Consider the following 18,743-nt stretch of genomic DNA (forward strand, 5'->3'; position numbering starts at 1 on the left):
TGCATGCACAGGAGTTCAGTACTTAAAATAGTCACGTTCCGTAATCACAGTGTCCAAAGTAGCACTTCAACAACCTTCTAGATCCCTTAATAAATCTTTGGATGGCATCTTTTACTATACATAGTTAAGCGGCTTGATCAGTGTCTTCAAAGCTGAGGCAAATCCGTCTCTAATGTAAATCTGCTGACCAGTCGTAGGGAAACTAATCAGAACAAGCCTATGCGGATATTCTTCATTGAATAGCAGGATTGAATGTCACTATTATAACGGATGTAACAGAGACTATGTAGCTAAAAGATTGGAAATAAAGAAACGGCAAAAGTTACTTGTAGAACCCATAAGTACTACAAGTAATACTGAATGTTGAGCAACAAGGTGTATAACAAGTTAATTGTTCTAACTTTGTAACTAAGGTGAAACATAATCTTGATAATTTGATTGTGGAAAGAAAAAAATATTTATTCATTTGTTATAAGTACAAACTGCACAATTGAGACTATAATCGCCGTGCCCTCCACAGAAATCAAGCTCAAATTATAACATTACAAGACCTCAAACTTACCGTTGAACCTCCAGAGGCCACAAATAGGTAATGAAACTTTCATGATGTTATAGAAAAACGTAGGTTCAAGAAGTCTTGATAGAAATGAAATAAAAAGTTCTCGGGTTATAGGGTTTTTATTTCACTTCTAGGTAAAGAAACTGTCATTTTTAATGAATGCCTAACATAGTTTAATAATATCCTTATGGGTATGAATAATACAACGCCAACAATGCAAAAGGCTTATCATAAAATAGGGAACCCGTATAGCAAAAGCTTCATTTTCCCCAGACAAAAAACCAGAACAAGAGCATGAATACAACAACACTACTACCTCAACTGTTGTTCTATTCTTCCAAACTGAGCTGTGCATACTGTGAACTGTGTAAACTCTTCTCCAAAACGAATAAGCCATTCATTGTGGTTAAATGATTTCTGAGACAGAGATGGTTTGTTTGAAGTCAAACAAAAAGTTACACAATGGGCTAGCTGTGCTCTGCCCACCACGGGTTTCTAGTAAACCCACATACAATCTTGCCACTGGGGACGACAGAGATAGTTTGACGTGTAATATAAGATTTGTTTTGTTTACATATCGTGCAAAGGTACACGAAGGTTATTGCGCTAGCTGTCTCTAATTTAGCAGTATAGTCCTGTTTTGTTTGTTTGGTTGTTAACCACAAAGCTAAACAGTGAGCTCTCAGTGTTCTTCCAACCGTGGGTATCTACACCCGATTCCTAGCGGTGTAGGATTGCAGACTTATCACTGAGCCAATAAGTGAGTGTATATATATATATATATTTGAGAAAATAAGTGGTAAAATTAATACATTTGGAGATGACAGTTTGACAAAAAATATAATTAATTCTGATTTACGAACAGCAAATAAATGTTTCAAATACATTAACGTATTTATTAATATTTCTAAAACAAAATCTACTACTTAAATTAATAAGTTATATTTTAGTTGCACATATTTTAACGTCGTTTTTGTCGCGTTTCAGAACTAAAAATTATACAAATAAATGTTTCGTAGTGTTGAGAGAATGTAATTTACTTATTTATTATCTAGGCTAGTCAGGTGATTAGGGTGCTTGACTCGCTACCTGAGAGTCACTGGTTCGAATGTAAATTACATATTTATTATCCAGGTTAGTCAGGAGAGTCACTGGTTCGAATGTAAATTACATATTTATTATCCAGGTTAGTCAGGAGAGTCACTGGTTCGAATGTAAATTACATATTTATTATCCAGGTTAGTCAGGTGGCTAGGGTGCTTGACTCGCTACCTGAGAGTCACTGGTCCGAATGTAAATTACATATTTATTATCCAGGTTAGTCAGGTGGCTAGGGTGCCCGACTCGCTACCTGAGAGTCACGGGTTCGAATGTAAATTACTTATTTATTATCCAGGCTAATCAGGTGGTTAGGGTGCTTGACTCGCCACCTGAAAGTCACAGGTTCGAGTCCCCGTCCACAAAATATGTTTGTTCTTTCAGCCGTGCCCCTCTCCCAGTAGCACACCGGTATGTCTGCAGACTTACAAAGCTAACAACCGGGTTTCGATACATGTGGTGAGCAGAGCACAGATCACCCGTTGTATGGCCTGTGGGATACGTTATAAAGTGAAAGTCAATGCCACTATGCATTGGTAAGAGAGTAGCCCAAGAGTTGGCGGTAGATGTTGATAGCTAGCTGTCTTCCCACCCATCTTACACTGCTAAATTAGGGACGGGTAGCGCAGATAGCTCTCGTGTAGCTTTGCGTAGTATTCAAAACAAATAAAATTAATTTCCGTATTGCAGTGTAAAACGTTAACTGAATAAACGTATATCTGTTCCTATTTATTGTAAAAGTATAATATTTTAACTGTTGTATAAATCAGTATATATGTGAAGAAGCTATTCTAGTCGCTGATGGAGATATGACGTATTTGAACGTGCTTAACAGACACTTTCAAAATATATATGTCTAGCATGTGTTTGTATGTTTTCATACAGCAAAGCCACATCGGGCTATCTGCTGAGTTCAGCGAGAGGAAGCGAACCCCTAATTTTAGCGTTGTAAATTCGTAGACTTACCGCTGTACTATCGGGGGGAGCATATGTTTAGCAATACATATGATATATATAATATAAATCAACCGAGTACGATAGGAAATTAGTATCAAAATATTTTTGAGGTGGCAAAACCTTTTGTTTGTTTCGTTATTTATTATTATATGTAAGCAAATTCCTTAAAAACTTCTGAGAAAAGTAAAACAAACAAACTTAAGTTTAATATTTATATATAACGAAACTTTTGAGAAATGTTCGTGTTGCACATTTTGTGTCAGAGTGCGTTTAATAACAGGAATAATATTAAACACTTTGAAATGTCACAATTTAATGACACTAATCACAGTGAAGATTCGTATTCGAATTTCAGTACCTTTGTTTAATAAAGTCATGTGCGCTTAAGTGCTTATTTTGAACATTGACTTTCAGTACATATTATCACCGTTGAATATCACACTTTGTCGTTTTGTATTTCCAGTGAATATTGATTTTCAACACACACATTTCCTTTGAATATATATTGACTTTAAACTTAAGAGTTTCCGTTGGATACTTCTTTCTTGATGTGCAGTAACCACATGAAACTAAACCTTTAAAATAGTTATCAGATGGACGTTAAAATCTGTCTCAGTTCTTTTATATTAAGTAATAATTCTATAAACTGGATACAACTTTGAAAATGCTTGTCAAAATCCATTGTTGATTATCGACTTAAATTATTCTTTGAAACATTGATGCTCAATTTTTTACCATTCCACTGAATATTTATTCCTAGCTTGCGAAGTTTTTATACAGTGTTAAGCCTCAAATTGTATACTTCCATTAATTAAATACAGAATCTTCGCTACTAGTATTACCATTTACATTAAATTTTAACTAAAACTGTCTCCTCTAGTATATCGACGATAAATTTACAATAGTTTTAGGAGATTATTAACTCCATTTATTAAACTATTATTTACTGTCTTTGTACTTCGAAATCATTTACTAAAACCTTTTACTTAAGGGTTGATGACATCTCTGGCGTAAAGAGTTCGTTATTATTTAGTGCTTTATTGTTTTAACTAAAGACCAGTTTCAGATACTTGAACTAAACCTGGCTTATGAATTGCATTTCGCATCTTATGGGAATGAAGAAGTTTGGATATCAAAGCTCAGTTGTAATATTTGCTGATAAAACAGTGAATAAATCTTGGTGTATTTTGTTTTAAAAACGCTAATGAGCTTTTAATATTAGTTTGTATTTAATTAAAAGGATTAAACATTTTTAATTTATTATGTACACATATACATGAGCAATATGAATAATGTTCCTTAAAATCAGAAATTTCTTTTCTTTATAGTTCCATGAATATATGTTTTGTTTGAAAAGGACGTTCAAGAAGCGGGAAACTTGCAACGGCAGCAGACGTAAACAGCAAACAATTCTACACTGGTTTCGCATTGTTTAGTTTCGCGCTTGAAAGCAACAAAAATGTCAAGGACTTCGTACCTTGAAGTATAATATTTATAATACATCCTTATTACAAAAAAAAAAGTTATAAAAATGCATTTCATACTTCATACCTCTGTATGGCTGCTTAATGTTCTTTCTTGTAGCACAATTATTGTAATAAACCAATATGATTAACATTACAATACCTTTATAAAGTGATGTTCTACCGGCCGTAGGCTTATTCATCGAGTCATACAGATGTAGTTCGATAACTGCTGCAACTTAAGGTTAAAGTCTGCTTCGGTAAAAAATAAAACTACATGTATAGGGGGCGTAGTGATAAAATAAGAAAGCAGAGATAAAGGTTTTTTTAACCCTTAACTGAGGGGGTGTACCTAGCGTCGCGTGCTTTGTTCTCATAACTCAATCGCACAACTACAATTCACTATTAAGTGAATATGAAACACAAGTTGAAGAAACTGAGGGTAAATAAACCGGTACATTTTGTTCATTTTTTTATTGCATGTGAGTATGGATTACTGCAGTCAGCTTTACGATATTGTATTTTTTCTACAACTTTTAGTAGGATAATTAAAGGTTTATTAGGTTTCTTTTTGTTTTCGATTTTTCTGTATTGATTTGAAAATCAAATGACATAGACACGAGTTACTAGTCAAATTTTAAACAAATTAATAAAGTTTATTGAAGATTTTACGCTTAAATTTGTCTTAAAAACAACGTAAATTCGTTCTTTTGTATTTTGGGGACAATTTTATTCAGATTATTTTTTTCACCTTTTAAGAACACCTTTTGTATTATAGTATCTTTTAAACACATGAATCTTCTAGCTTTAGTTTTGTGGTTTACTAAGCATGTTAAGTATCACTTGTTTACTTCAGCGTTATTTCAAAAACAAGTAAACTTTTACGTTTATTTCTCTACACCGGCAAGTCAAATGAGTTTTATACAAATGAACATTTTTTTATCTTATATTATGAGAGTCGAGGTACTTTCAAAGCCTGTTGTTTCCCTCGCTATATAAATAACATTCTCCATCTATCAGTTTAATTGTTCTAATATGTTTCACATGAAGCTCGACAATTATGAATGAAAGACGCACATTGACTGTTATTGGAAGTGAGAAAGGTTTGCGTATAATTATAGCAGTAAAATGTCTAGTACTCTCTAAATCAGACTGGTCTGTCCAAATGGAGAATCTTGATAGTGTTAATTTAAAATGTAAAATATTTTTTAAAATAAGTTATAAATACTTTCTCAGTTTTCTAATTTTTCTGTGACCTTATTTTGTGTCTAGGAGTAAGTAATACTTTTAACTTTAACCAGAGTTACTGGCATTTATCCTCATCCCTTGCTTACATTTTGTTTATTCCTTTTTAACCCTTTAATCACCATTTTATTTTTAAAGATTTTACTGATATTAAGATCAATATTTTGCATCATACTCAATACTCCTTTCACTCAACTGACTAACAAAAGTGGACAAAATTACCCATTTCCTTTGAACATTTAAGGGACCACAACAGTAATTACTGTAACTAATTGCAACAATGATGGCATTTTTGTTAGTTTTTGTGACTCTAGTACAATAAATACTCTGAAACCAACATTTTCGTGAATCTACAAGTAATTTGGTGCATAAATAGTTTAAAAAATATGATGGGACGTCAGTAATTCTAGGTTAAAAGTGCAGAAAGTATTTTCGATTTTAAACCAGTTAAAAGTTGGTAAAATTGAATTAAAAATAAAATGTATTGTCAACCAGCTGTCTTCGTAGTTTTTGCATGAAGGACTGTAAAAACAATATGTTTTTATTAATAATAATGATAAAAAGACAAAAGATCATTTCTTTCCAATGTAAGTTTTTTTTTAATTCTGACAGAAGACTCTTCATAGCTCTCACTATTCTTTTATTTCTGTTAATGGATTGTTTAATTTGTGTGAAAGATACGTAATTTTACTCACATTTATGTTTATATGTTCTTAGACATATCCGGTGAGAAAGACGGACAATTTTTCATCCACTTCTTCTCTGACGTTATATGCTTCTGACGTCACTTCCTGCCTTCATCAACCAACATTACTGGAAGAGGTAGATGACGACCTCAACGTTGAAGCAGGTAAACAGTCGCTGTACTAGTTATGTATTTTTATTCGGTTGTGAGATATTACGGAAAAGGTTTCATAAATAAATAAAGTATATTATTTTAGTGGTTCGTATTTCTTAGTAAGTTTTTGTTTCTTTCTTTTCTCTGCTTATACAATATTTACTACTAAGTTATATCTAATATGCAGTAATAATATAGTCGGAAATAATTAAAATATTTTACTTATGCACGCATATCTATATACTACACGTACACTACACAAAGTCCAGATATAAACTATTTCCAAGTAAAACTTTTCATCGAATTAGCACGTGCTAAAAATCAACAAATGGAAGCCATTTATGAAATTTATGATGTATGTAACCAGTGGTGCAGTCTTGCGGGTTCGTACTTGTATTGTAACACAAGCAAGCTTATTCCTGAATATTTGACATTTTATATGAGGCTTGATTGTTGGTTAAAGTGAATATAATTTCTACTCCAAAGATAATTCTCTTATTAATAAATGTCACTTAACCATAAATTTGCTTTGGGTAAACATTTTGTAAGAATGAACTCAAAGGTGAAACTACTCCAGTAACTTGACTCAAAGATAGAGTTGGAATTATATTAGCTCATAATTTAGTCAGCATGCGCTTGCTGCCTGCAAACATAACATAGTTTAGATATAATATAATACCAGTCACTCATTCATAGAAATAGTTCAAAGATAAACATCGTGTCACTTTGATATTTGGAAAGCACGGACTCAAAGAAAAATACTGCAAGATATTTTCAAGCCAGTTGCATAGATTAGAGATATCTGAATATAGTCACTTCAAATGTGTAAAATGTTTCTATTGGTTTGACAGATGCGAGCATAGACACTCCGAATGTGTGAACTGTTTGCATAGATTAGATGGATACGATTATGAACACTGTGTAAATTGTTTGTATGGATTATATAGGTGCGAGTACGGTCACTTTGAATGTGTGACTCGGCATGGCCAAGTAGTTAGAGCGCTCACACCAAACATGCTCGCCCTTCCAGCTGTGGTGGCGTTATATGTGACGGACAATTCCACTATTCGTTGGTAAAAGAATTGGCAGTGGGTAGTGATGACTAGCTGCCTTCCCTCTAGTCTTACACTGCTAACTTAAGGACAGCTAGCGCAGATAGCCTTTGTGAAATTTAAAACAAACAAACCGAATGTGTGAACTGTTTGTATGAGTCATATAGATGCAAGTACAGTCACTCTGAAAGTGTGATCTCTTACAGTGTAATATATCCCACAATGCAGTAGAACATACGAACGTGAGATACATCACGTTGTTAACTTTTCGACGAAGTTTTATAATACAACTGCAAAATAAGCCACTTTTGATAATCTTGTTTCTCCCCGATTAGAATTTACATTTGATGGGAAGGAAGAGGTGGTCAGGCGTCATCAGGTTAGGTTTCTATCAATTCCTTCCGTGATTTTTGCTAAAATCTAGGAATGAGGAATTAGTAGGTGATTTTATTTGTCGATTTCTTTATTTTTGCTTAAATCAGTCATTTCTAATGGGAGGAGGATATTTTCGGTTGTGAAAGAACTTCTATTCAAGATCTTCCATGTTAATTTATTAGATTGGTTCTTGGTTTTGTCAAGATAAATGTTCTATCATACAGATCAGTATTACACAGAACCGTACCTGTAGAAATATTCTATAGTTTTGTCAAGATAAGTGTTTTTAGCATACACTTTTATGTTACACCAAACCTTACCTCTAAATATGTTATACAATTCCTTCAATATAAATGTTATTGCGTACAGTTTAGTACTGCACTGAACCTTACCTATAAAAATGTTCTACAGTTCCTTCTTGCTTACAGTTTAGTATTGCACTGAACCTTATCTGCAGAGGAATTTCATTAGTTGACGAATAGGGTAACTACTAGATGGAAATAATTGAATCTGCAACAAAGCAACCATCAATACATTGGTGAAAGTCGAAATTGTGAAAGAATGAATATGTTGGAAATAGTTGAAGTTCTGTAAGCATGTGCAATACCTCGAAAATAGTCGAAATTTTAAAGATGTTTCAAATTCTCTGTTGTTCCGTAGCCTTTTCCAATAAGCAGAGAATAGGTAAAGTTCTAAAGGTGTTTCATGTATTTTGGAAACAGTTGAAGTTATAAAGGCGTTTCCAGTACACTAGAAATAATAGGCGAAGTTCAAAAGGACGACCAATAAGCAGAAGACATTCGAAGTTGTTCAAGTTTGGCCAATTTGCTAGAAATAGTCGGAGTTATGAGAGAGAAGAAGAAAATATAAATTAAATATGCTGCAAAATATTATTTTTATTTTTACCTATGAATATATGCTAGAAATATCTAGCAATAATAATAAAGTAAATGCTCAAGAAATAAGCGGGTTTCTCACAAGGAAAAAGAAACCAAAACGGGAGTTGAATATCTAATAATAATATCGTGACAAACAAGTTCGTTACAATTGAGTTACTGTCACTGAAAGGGTGACGCTAAGCAACCGCATTTCGAACGCTAAAACGGTAATTCGTATTCAACTAGGAATCTATACATATAAAAAGTATATACTGTCTCATTAATGGAAAAAGTTATCATTTTGATTTCTTTGTTTGGGTTTTGTGGAAAGCTACACGAGGGATATCTGCACTAGTTGTCTATAACTTAGCAGTGTAAGAGTAGAGGGAAGACAGCAAGTCATCACCACTCACCAGCAACAAATTGTTGGATTGATCGAAACATTAGAACGCTCCCACTACTGAAAAAGCAAGCATGTTTGGTGTCACGGAGATTCGAACCCGCGACCTTTAGATTACGAGTCGAATGCCCTAATCACGTCGCTATTCTGACGAGGGACTAAGGTTATTAATATGGTGAAAACAACTGTACTTTTGGTGATGAAACATTTAACACCACGCTTTTAAATAAGTAAACTCAGTGACGTCAACAAAGGAAAACAAATGTGCTGTAAATAATCGGAGCTCTGATGGTGGAAAAGTGATCCTGTTGTTGATAATGGCCAAATTTTGAACATTTAATGTAGAGAGAATGTGGTTTTGTTTGTTTTTCTTATTGCAAAGCCACATTGGACTATCTGTTGAGCCTACCAAGGGGAATAGAATTCCTGATTTTAGCATTGTAAATCCTTAGACTTACCGCTGTACTAGCGGGGATATAGAAAGTAGTATTGTAATAAACGGTCAGATTTCTAGTATTAAGAACTTGTATAACAATTAACTTTCAGTTAATGAAATGTTAACCAATACACAAGAAAAAGTTGGACCCTTAGTAAGGAAAATGGTCGCTGTGTTGGAAACTGAATAAATTTATAAAAGAAAGAGAAATCGAATATGTAACAAATAGGAAAGATTGTGTAAAAAAACAAAAGAGGTGTACAGAGAAAAAGAAAAATGGGTAAAAACGAAATAGGTTAAGACCGGTGGAAAAGACTTATTTAAGAAATAAAATAAGTGTAGGTATGAACAGGCAGTGCAGATGAAAATCAGGTAAAGAACAGACAGTGTAATACAGAAAGCGCGCGCACATGTATTTATGTGTGATAAAAGAGGAAAATAAATGAGGAAGTAAAGAGTGAAAGGAAACAGTGATAATACGGATATTAAAAACAGGAGACAAAGACTTGGGAGTTATTATATGGCAGGAGATGAAAACGTTAAAACGAACGATTTTAGTTATGACATGGATACTGCATTAAATTTTCGCCCTCCGTGTTAGTGGAATTTGTGTTTTCGCATTAATTCATGCCTTTACATTAGTTCTATACAGACGAACACTTGCACAATTTATTTAGATATTTTTCATTTTAAAAATAAATAACAAAAATGCTATTTTTTTTTCTTCTCTACAGTCTCTAATTTCTGTAGATGTATAGGACATTACCTGGAAGATGAAGAGGGAAAGACTTACCCTGCTTTTAACTAGACGTCATTAAATGAAGGAGTTTTAAAACATGTAGTCGTAAATCAAATTTCCTTGTAAACCTTACTTGAGCGAATTAAGTTATGTATATTTTGAACATAGCTTTGTTAAAGTGATTATTCTATAACATTACATATTAATAATTAATATAACTATAATTAATAAATAATGTAATAGGTGAAGACTACTGCTAATTTTCTTCATTGTGGCCAATATAGTAATTAAAACATACATATTAATAATTAATATAATAGATGGAGACAACTGTTAATTTTTTCATTATAGCCAAGAGAGTTATTAAAACATACATATTAATAATTAATATAATTATAACTATAATTAATAAATAATATAATAGGAGGAGACTACTCTTAATTTCTTTCATTGTGGTCAATAGAGTCGCTAAAACATATATAATAATTAATATAATAGGTGGAGACTACTGTTAATTTTTTCCATTGCGGCCAATAGAGTCATTAAAGCATACATATTAATAATTAATATAATAGGTGGAGACTACTGTTAATTTTTTCCATTGTAGCCAAGAGAGTCAACATACATATCACTTTTTGCTGTGAGTTTTATTTTATACTAAAATCATGGCTTTTTACAGAAAAGATTACTTTGACCTTAAAGTTCTTTTTGTTAGTACTTTTCTTGCACTTCTGTTTCAATGCTTTAATAATGTCAACTGACAGATGTTCTGTACTAAGACCCAAATCAGAAACTCGTTTTACGAAATCACTAATTATTAGTCCATGCTTGCCTTGTGTATGTAACGTGTTTGATCTATGATGTATGACTGTTAACTACTCAGTTGAGTAAAGAGCCCGTGGGCTCAAACGGTAGGAGATTAGTAGGCGATAAATGAAAGGACCTTATGAGCAAATTTCAAATACTTCGGTTTATTTTATGTATGTGTATATATATCATTATATATGTTTGCAGTTATTTTTCTAACGATTAAGAAATCAGTGGAAGACGTCTTCACAAGACATTACCTGGAAAGTAACAGCAACTACTGTTTTCTATCCATTTTAATCTCTTTTACTCTTCCAACGATATTAGATTAAAAACTGTCAGTAAATAGAAAACAGAAGATTAAAAATTATTAAGTACATTTAATGAGTAACTGTCTTCATTGTTTTATTTTTAATATATTAAAACTTATAATTCTGTATTTATATTTTTTTCTCGATTTAGGTCTACTTTCCACCAGGTGATAAAAGTTTAATTACTTCTAAATTGTAACTCATAAAACGAGGCTTTACAAAATTTGCATTAAATCTGAGGTGAAGGATTGCGAGATGGAATAAATCGTAAAAATATTCTGAGAGTTCGCAGTTTCAAGGTGTTTATCTTTTGTGTTTATACGAAATTTTATACCATATTTATTTATTTTGAATATTTCTTTCGCCCCCTCTAGTTCCAACTTTGCGTTAAGTTTAAAACATTGTAATATATATAAAAATAAAACTCGCTACATAAATGACACTTTGTTCAAAGCATAACTGCTAAGATAATGTGGTAGAAGTATATTCTATTACTCACTTTCAAATTCTTCGTTCGCTAGAGGGGTATCCGTCGTTAACGAATGCTGTCTCGTTGCCTAGCGACATTAATTTCGCAGGGGAGGATGAAAGTAAGATGGAATCACCTGATGGGGTTTCTGTGAAGCGGTAGGTATAGAATTTCTTGCTTGTTTGTTATTACTCTGTCTCGTTTTGAAGTTCCATTGTTGATTTTATTACGTTATCCATGTGATGATTAAATATCGTAGGTGTTACTAATGAAAGTTATTTTGCATTGGAATAATATTATCAATTTAATATTCTGGATTTATGAAAAGAAAAATGATATAGTATGAATGTATTTCATCTCAAATTTAAGTATTTTATACTAAGCTGTTTGAATGGGTGTTAAAAATTGATTTTTTTTTTTGCCTCCCGTATTAGCAATGTTTTCAAACACGGTTCTCCTTCTGTCCCATTGAACATTACTGTGCAATTGATATGTGTTAATACGTCTGTAAATGGTGGCTACGTTTGTTCGTATTACTGGAACAGATTAGCTGTGCAGGTTTCCTTGCACTTATTCTGGCCACATGAGAAAGTTCGTCTAAATATAATCGTTTAAGTAACTTTGTTCACGTCACGTCAATTAATCAGAAAATTCATTAGAAAATGTTCGTTCATGTAAATGATTTATGAATAATTCATAAAGATACTCATCCATGATATATTCATAAATATATTAAATTGTTTTTTGAAATCATTTTTGTGCATATTTTATTTGGAATGAATTAAAATGTATATCGTAAGACGTTTCCTCCGTAAGACATCTCTGTCCGGCATGGCCAGGTGGGTTAAGGCGTTCGACTCGTCTTCTGAGGGTCGCGGGTTCGAATCCCCGTTGCACCAAAACATGCTCGCCCTTTCAGCCGTGGGAACGTTATAATGTGACGGTCAATCCTACTATTCGTTGGTAAAAGAGTAGCCCAAGAGTTGGCGGTGGATGGTGATGACTAGCTGCCTTCACTCTAGACTTACACTGCTAAATTAGGGACGGCTAGTGGAGATAGCCCTCGTGTAGCTTTGCGCGAAATTCCAAACAAACAAACAAAGAAAAACAAATCAGACATCTCTACATAAGTAACATTATTTAAAATGAAATTAGGAGAAAATGCAAGTGTTTTGCCTCATTTTCTGTTTCAATATTGAAGTTGGCTTTGATTTCACTGTTCCAAATGTCTGGTTCCTTATCTTGATTAGAATGAATGTCTTGTGTTTTTTCGCATCAGTAGAATTGTTCGTAGTGAGGTGTATAGTGGTGTTCTCTTCATTGAATTTCTTTGTCAAAGTTAACTAAATAAACAAACCTTCCATGGAATCATGTCTCCTACACAACACCTGATAAAGTTTTAGCTACTAAGACTTTCTTGCCCTACAATAAAGATAACTGATTAACAAATGTTATTGGTCAGTTTCTAATTCTTGTTATAGAAACTACATTAAAGAATTTTCTCCAAGAAGTATTAATTTAACACGACCGGAAATCTTAAAATTTGGAATAAGTTCTCACTTCCACCTGGTGTTGAAATAAAGAATTCCGTATTATTTAGAGAAAGAGACCATACACACGTTTCAATGCATTTATCCGAGAGAGGTTATTTCTGTGTTTGTTGAATTTTGCCCAAAGCTACTTGAGAGCTTACTGTACTAGCCATCCCTCATTTTGAATGATGGACTACAGAAGAAGCAGCTAGTCAAAAATCACCCACAGCCAACTCTTGAGCTACTTTTTAATAATGAATAGTGTGATTGCCTGTCATATTATAATTTTCTCACTGTTAAAAGAACATTCATGTTTTTCGACGAGTTTCGATCTCGCTATCAACAGATTTCAAATCGAGGGCCCAATCCATCAAACCGTACCAGAGTTGCGCTGTACAACCTTTAATATGTTTGTCCGTATCACTTGCATAGAATGATTGTGCAAGATTTAATACGCTTGTTTATACTAAGTGGAAGGAATGGCTATACACATTTGATAGACTTATTAGTGTTTGGTGGAGAAAGTGGTTATACGTGTTTTATCACACTTATCTGTAAGTAATGCGTATTTTGATACGCATGTTTGCATTTCGCAGATAAGGTAGTTATACAGTAATGATTCGTGAGTACTGCGTCTTTTATTATAATTATGGAGATATGTCGATACACAAACGTCCTGAGTATAATCTACTTCGATGAATGGTTATTGTTCAATATTAAACCAATCGTTTAATTACGTATCTAAACTGATGTATCTTCGCAGATGGCAGTATAGTAATCTGAAACAAATTCTGATGCAGGATCATCAAGTTATATTTTTTTCTCACATGTTTTTTTATCCCCCGGGTAGAACAACGATAAGTTTACGGACATACAACCCTTAAATTCGGGACTCGATTCTCCATGGTGGACAAACCAGATGGTAGGCTAACGTGGCTTTGCTCTAAAACAACCAAATAACTGGTCTATTGTGAAATCGTTCTCAACATTTCTTTCCTATGGTAACTTATTTCTAATTCTAAAGTGTCTTTTAGGGGTTTGTGAATCATATGATAGCTATTAAACAAGAGCTTGGCTTAGGCTGATTATATTTCCACGGTCGTTTCTTTATTTCAATGTAACAATCAAACTGAATAGGTCTGCAACATACACACCTGCTCCCCATCTTCACCTTAAAGATTTTAACTGTTTTTTAGGTTGACTGCACAGAAAGCGGAATAAATTTATGAGATTATTTTAATGATAACGTTCACAGGACACACTTCAAGTATATACAAATACAAAGGACCACATGACACTAATGCGTACTAAAAAATATAGCGGTTTAAGTTGAAGAAAATTACCAGTTTTTGAGAAAAATACAGATTAAAAACTAAGGAAATAATGCCCCTCGAAACTAAAATAATTCCCGTGTAAGTTAGCAAAAATAAAAGCATTTTAAATCAGACTGAGTAAAGAAGAAAAAATTGAAATTTAAGACGAGAAAAATATCGTCAGTTCAGACTAGGGATTTGAAGTCGATTTTCCTTTTTAGCAATGAAACTTTTGTATAGAATAATTTAGTATATCGCTGACGTTACAAAAATGTGCATTGGCACACCATTGCAGGTTGGTGATGATGCAAGATTAATCGATTTGAACTGATGATTAATTTGATAATTTTCGAAGTGACACTCAACAGCCAATGAGATCTTTGATGAACTTCTGCGTGATCATGCTTTCATCGTTTTGGTTTAACCACGCGAGCCTATGATACGGTTTTCCCAAAGACACATATTCCTATGTGCAACTACACTGTGACATATATATATATCATTATACGAAATAAAGTTACTCATTAAACGTAACAGTGCTGTTTAAGCTAAAAGACGGACAAAATTACTTATCACTAAAGTTAAATCATAATATAGGGTGTTCGGAAAGTCACTATGCAGTTTTGAAAGCAGCGACAACAGCATTCATTCAGTCTATTTCAAACCAGCAACTGATAGCGGTGTTTACAAACAAAATAAGAAGGATCCAGGCCTGTATTGATGTCAACGGGGGTCATTTCAACATTGTTTATAATTGTCATTTATATTTACCTCTTGTATTCTATATTGAAACGTGTGTGTTAATCATATCAGGGAACGTAGATTTACATATTGTCGAATTCAATACTCATGTAAAACCCTATGTTATGTTGTAAATCCTTTGCATTTCGAAAAAAAAACTAAGCAATTTGAAATACATCTGAATCTAAATATTATAACCTGGAAATTATATGCATAATAATTAAGCAGTTTATTTAAAATATTCACAGCAGAACAGTTTTAATTCTCTAAGTAAAGTTGCTTCTTAGGGCAATCTCGCTTAACATCTTTATTCCATGCCGAAATAATTTCTAATTATTAACAACTGGCATCTCAAATTTGCACAGCAGTGTAAATGAACTAAACATATTGATACCTTGAACTTGTTTATTTGTTTGTTAAATGAATTTCGCCAATGCCATAAGACTGCTATCTGGGCCAGCCGTCCATAACTTAGCACTTTAAGACTACATGGAAGGCAGTTAGTCATCACCACCCACTGCCAACTCTTAGATAACTCTTTTGCCAACGAATAGTGGGATTTATCGTAACATAATAATGCCCCCATGACTACAAAGGCAAGCATGTTTGGTGTGACGGGAATTCGAACCCGCGACCCTCAAATTAACGACCAGCCAATTTCAGATTGTATTGAAGTTATTATTTCAAGATTAAATTGCTTTATTAAGTCATTAATAAGTACGCTGCATAAAATACAGTGAAATAACGAGAATACAGTGAAATACACTTTTGTTACGAATTACCACTAAAAATCTTTATAAGAAAAATCATACAAACTAGAATTGTTATCTCTATATAAAACACTACTGATGATCCGGTTTTAGTTTTTAAATCATTCTTCTGACTACTTCAAAACTCATTTAGAAACTTTAGTATGACAAAAATGTAAAGACTTGTTACTTCGTTACATTTTCTAACTTTGTATTATTTTATGGTAAAATCTGTTAGTAAAATTATGACTCCCCTTGGGATGTTGACGATTTATCGACAGTGTATCGTTACGAATATGGATATCTGTAATCCAAAAGAGTTTTAATTATGCTACCATTTATATGGTGGCCTCACAACAATTAGTAATGACTGAATTCAATCTCAGATAAGCGATAACATTCAGATGAAAGTGTTAAAAGCGTCAAATTAATGTTGAACATTATTTAAAACAACTTAACACGTGGTAATATTGAATTAATATAGGAAACTTCGATTTCCGATACACTAGTAACCTGCGTCCCTCAACGTTTGTGCTTCATTCTTCAATCTTATATATAAGAGTAGTGGGTTCTTGACTTGTAAGATAGGCATGTATTATGTATTTAATGTGACAGCTATTGCTGGATTATTTTTCTTTGTTAATTTTGCGCAAAAATACACGAGGGCTCTCTGCTTTAGCCGTCCATAATTTAGCAGTGTAGGACTAGAGGGAAGGCAGCTGGTCATCACCACCCACTGCCAACTCTTGAGCTATTCTTTTAACAACGAATAGTAGGATTAACTGTCGCATTATAACGCCCTCACTGCTAATAGGACGATCATGTTTGGTGTAACGAGGATTCGAACGTGCGACCCATAGCTTGCGAGTCGAGCGCCCTAACAACCTGGCTATGCCGGGCGTATTTTGTCCTTTCAATGTTACAAACTGAAACAATTCACAGAAATTACAATCAACGTTAATAGTTTTAAAATAAACTTCAAATTCTAAACCCTTGGCAGTTTTATTGGATGCTGGTTTACACTTTCCGAAGTGACAGTGTTTGTTAAAAGTTGTACTCGTGATACAATTCCATTGTTGTATTTATTATTCGTTACTTTTGGTATGCAATTATTTTGAAATAGTGTGTGCGTGTATTTATTTTATTGCAAAGGCACATCAAGCAATCTGATGAGTCCACTGAGTGTAATCGAACCACTGATTTTAGCGTTGTAAATCAGCAGACTTAACGCTGTACCGGCGGGAGACTTGAGACAGTGACAGTACTACTTTATAGCTTTCAACAACGTGTCTGTAACTGGTTGATGTGTGATTAGAAACAACGCTTCTGTAACTAGCAGTTTTGTAACTTGAAACAATCTACAATGGTACCCTTCTAAGCGGCCACCCCTCAGATTCGGTCACCCCTTGAAAGTGGTCATTCAATCACAGTCCCTTTTTTGTTTACATAAAACCTAATTATGAACAATTGAACCCCTCTAACGCAGCCACCTTCGAGACTGAGACAAACTGGCCTGATTAGAGGGGTTCCACTGTATCTGCAACTGACAGATCTATGATTTCAAACAACGTGTCTGCAACTGACCGATTTAAGACTTCAAACAATTTGTTTGTAACTGGCTAATTTATGGCGAAACAACGTGTCTGTATGTGTCTGATTTATGACTTGAAATAACGTGTTTGCAACTGACTGATTTAATATTTTTTTTTGTTTTATTTGTTATTTTAACTTTGATTCACGTTTTGCAATTAAAAGTTGTTTGTATTATAAAACCTAGTTCCTCAGAGTTATTTTGGTAAAAGTTTATGCTTAAATTGTTATTATTATTTTTTGCCAACCATATGCTTTAGCAAAAACATATTGGCGTAGCAGTAAAAGTATGTAATCATTACTGTGTTCAATATTTCGTATATTTTTGTTGTTGTCAGTGCATCACTGTTATAATTTAATTATAATGATTAAATGCAAATATGTGTGTATGTATCTTCATGTGCATATATATTATGCCTTTGTGTTTTCTTGTTTTGGGGGAATTTCGCGCAAAGCTACTCGAGGGCTATCTGCGCTAGCCGTCCCTAATTTAGCAGTGTAAGACTAGAGGGAAAGCAGCTAGTTATCACCACCCACCGCCAACTCTTCGGCTACTCTTTTACCAACGAATAGTGGGATTGATCGTAACATAATAACGCCCCCCACGGCTGAAAGGGCGAGCATGTTTGGTGCGACGGGGATTCGAACCCGCGACCCTCGGATTAAGAGTCGAACGTCTTAACCCACCTGGCCATGCCGGGCCATTTATGCCTTTGTATCGGTAACAGGTTGAATTCAGTTAATATCATTACGCACTTTCAATGCATACACTACAACAAGGAAATTGATACTGTATATTTTAATATGCTATATAAATTTGCATATGAATGCAATTCTAAATATTTGCATGCATTTATGAATGTTCACGTTTCAGATGTTCTGTTGTGAAAATGCACGCTTGTTTCGGCGCATGAATTGTCATAGTCGCTTGCTTAAACGTTGGAAGCGGATAATAACGCAGAGACAATGTCGTCCTGTTTTGACTCATGAAAAAGTTGAGATGTAATAAAGAACAACTGGTCTATACATCAGACATCCTGGTAAAGGTCGTGGAAGATCAACTACGTCACCTGATGACTGTTATCTCCACATCATAATCTAACGTTAGATGTTGAAGTCTCTACTCCTTTGATAATCCGTAGACTTTAGGACGACAGTCAGAGTGATTGAACAGTAAGGATTAGGCGTTAT

The 18,743-nt window shown here is 33.7% G+C and overlaps 1 protein-coding gene across 1 annotated transcript in view; it reads left to right on the forward strand.

The window, feature by feature from the left end:
• The first annotated feature begins 4,492 nt into the window (after positions 1-4,492).
• LOC143223974 (pleckstrin homology domain-containing family G member 5-like) overlaps positions 4,493-18,743 on the forward strand; it is a 111,137-nt gene continuing 96,886 nt past the window's right edge. The window contains exons 1-3 of the mRNA XM_076452442.1: positions 4,493-4,519; positions 6,040-6,172; positions 11,680-11,785. Coding sequence (XP_076308557.1) covers positions 4,493-4,519; positions 6,040-6,172; positions 11,680-11,785 — 266 coding nt within the window. The remainder of the gene's footprint in view (positions 4,520-6,039; positions 6,173-11,679; positions 11,786-18,743) is intronic.

The sequence above is a fragment of the Tachypleus tridentatus genome, chromosome 8 (genome assembly GCF_004210375.1).
Source record: "Tachypleus tridentatus isolate NWPU-2018 chromosome 8, ASM421037v1, whole genome shotgun sequence".
Lineage (NCBI taxonomy): Eukaryota > Metazoa > Arthropoda > Merostomata > Xiphosura > Limulidae > Tachypleus > Tachypleus tridentatus.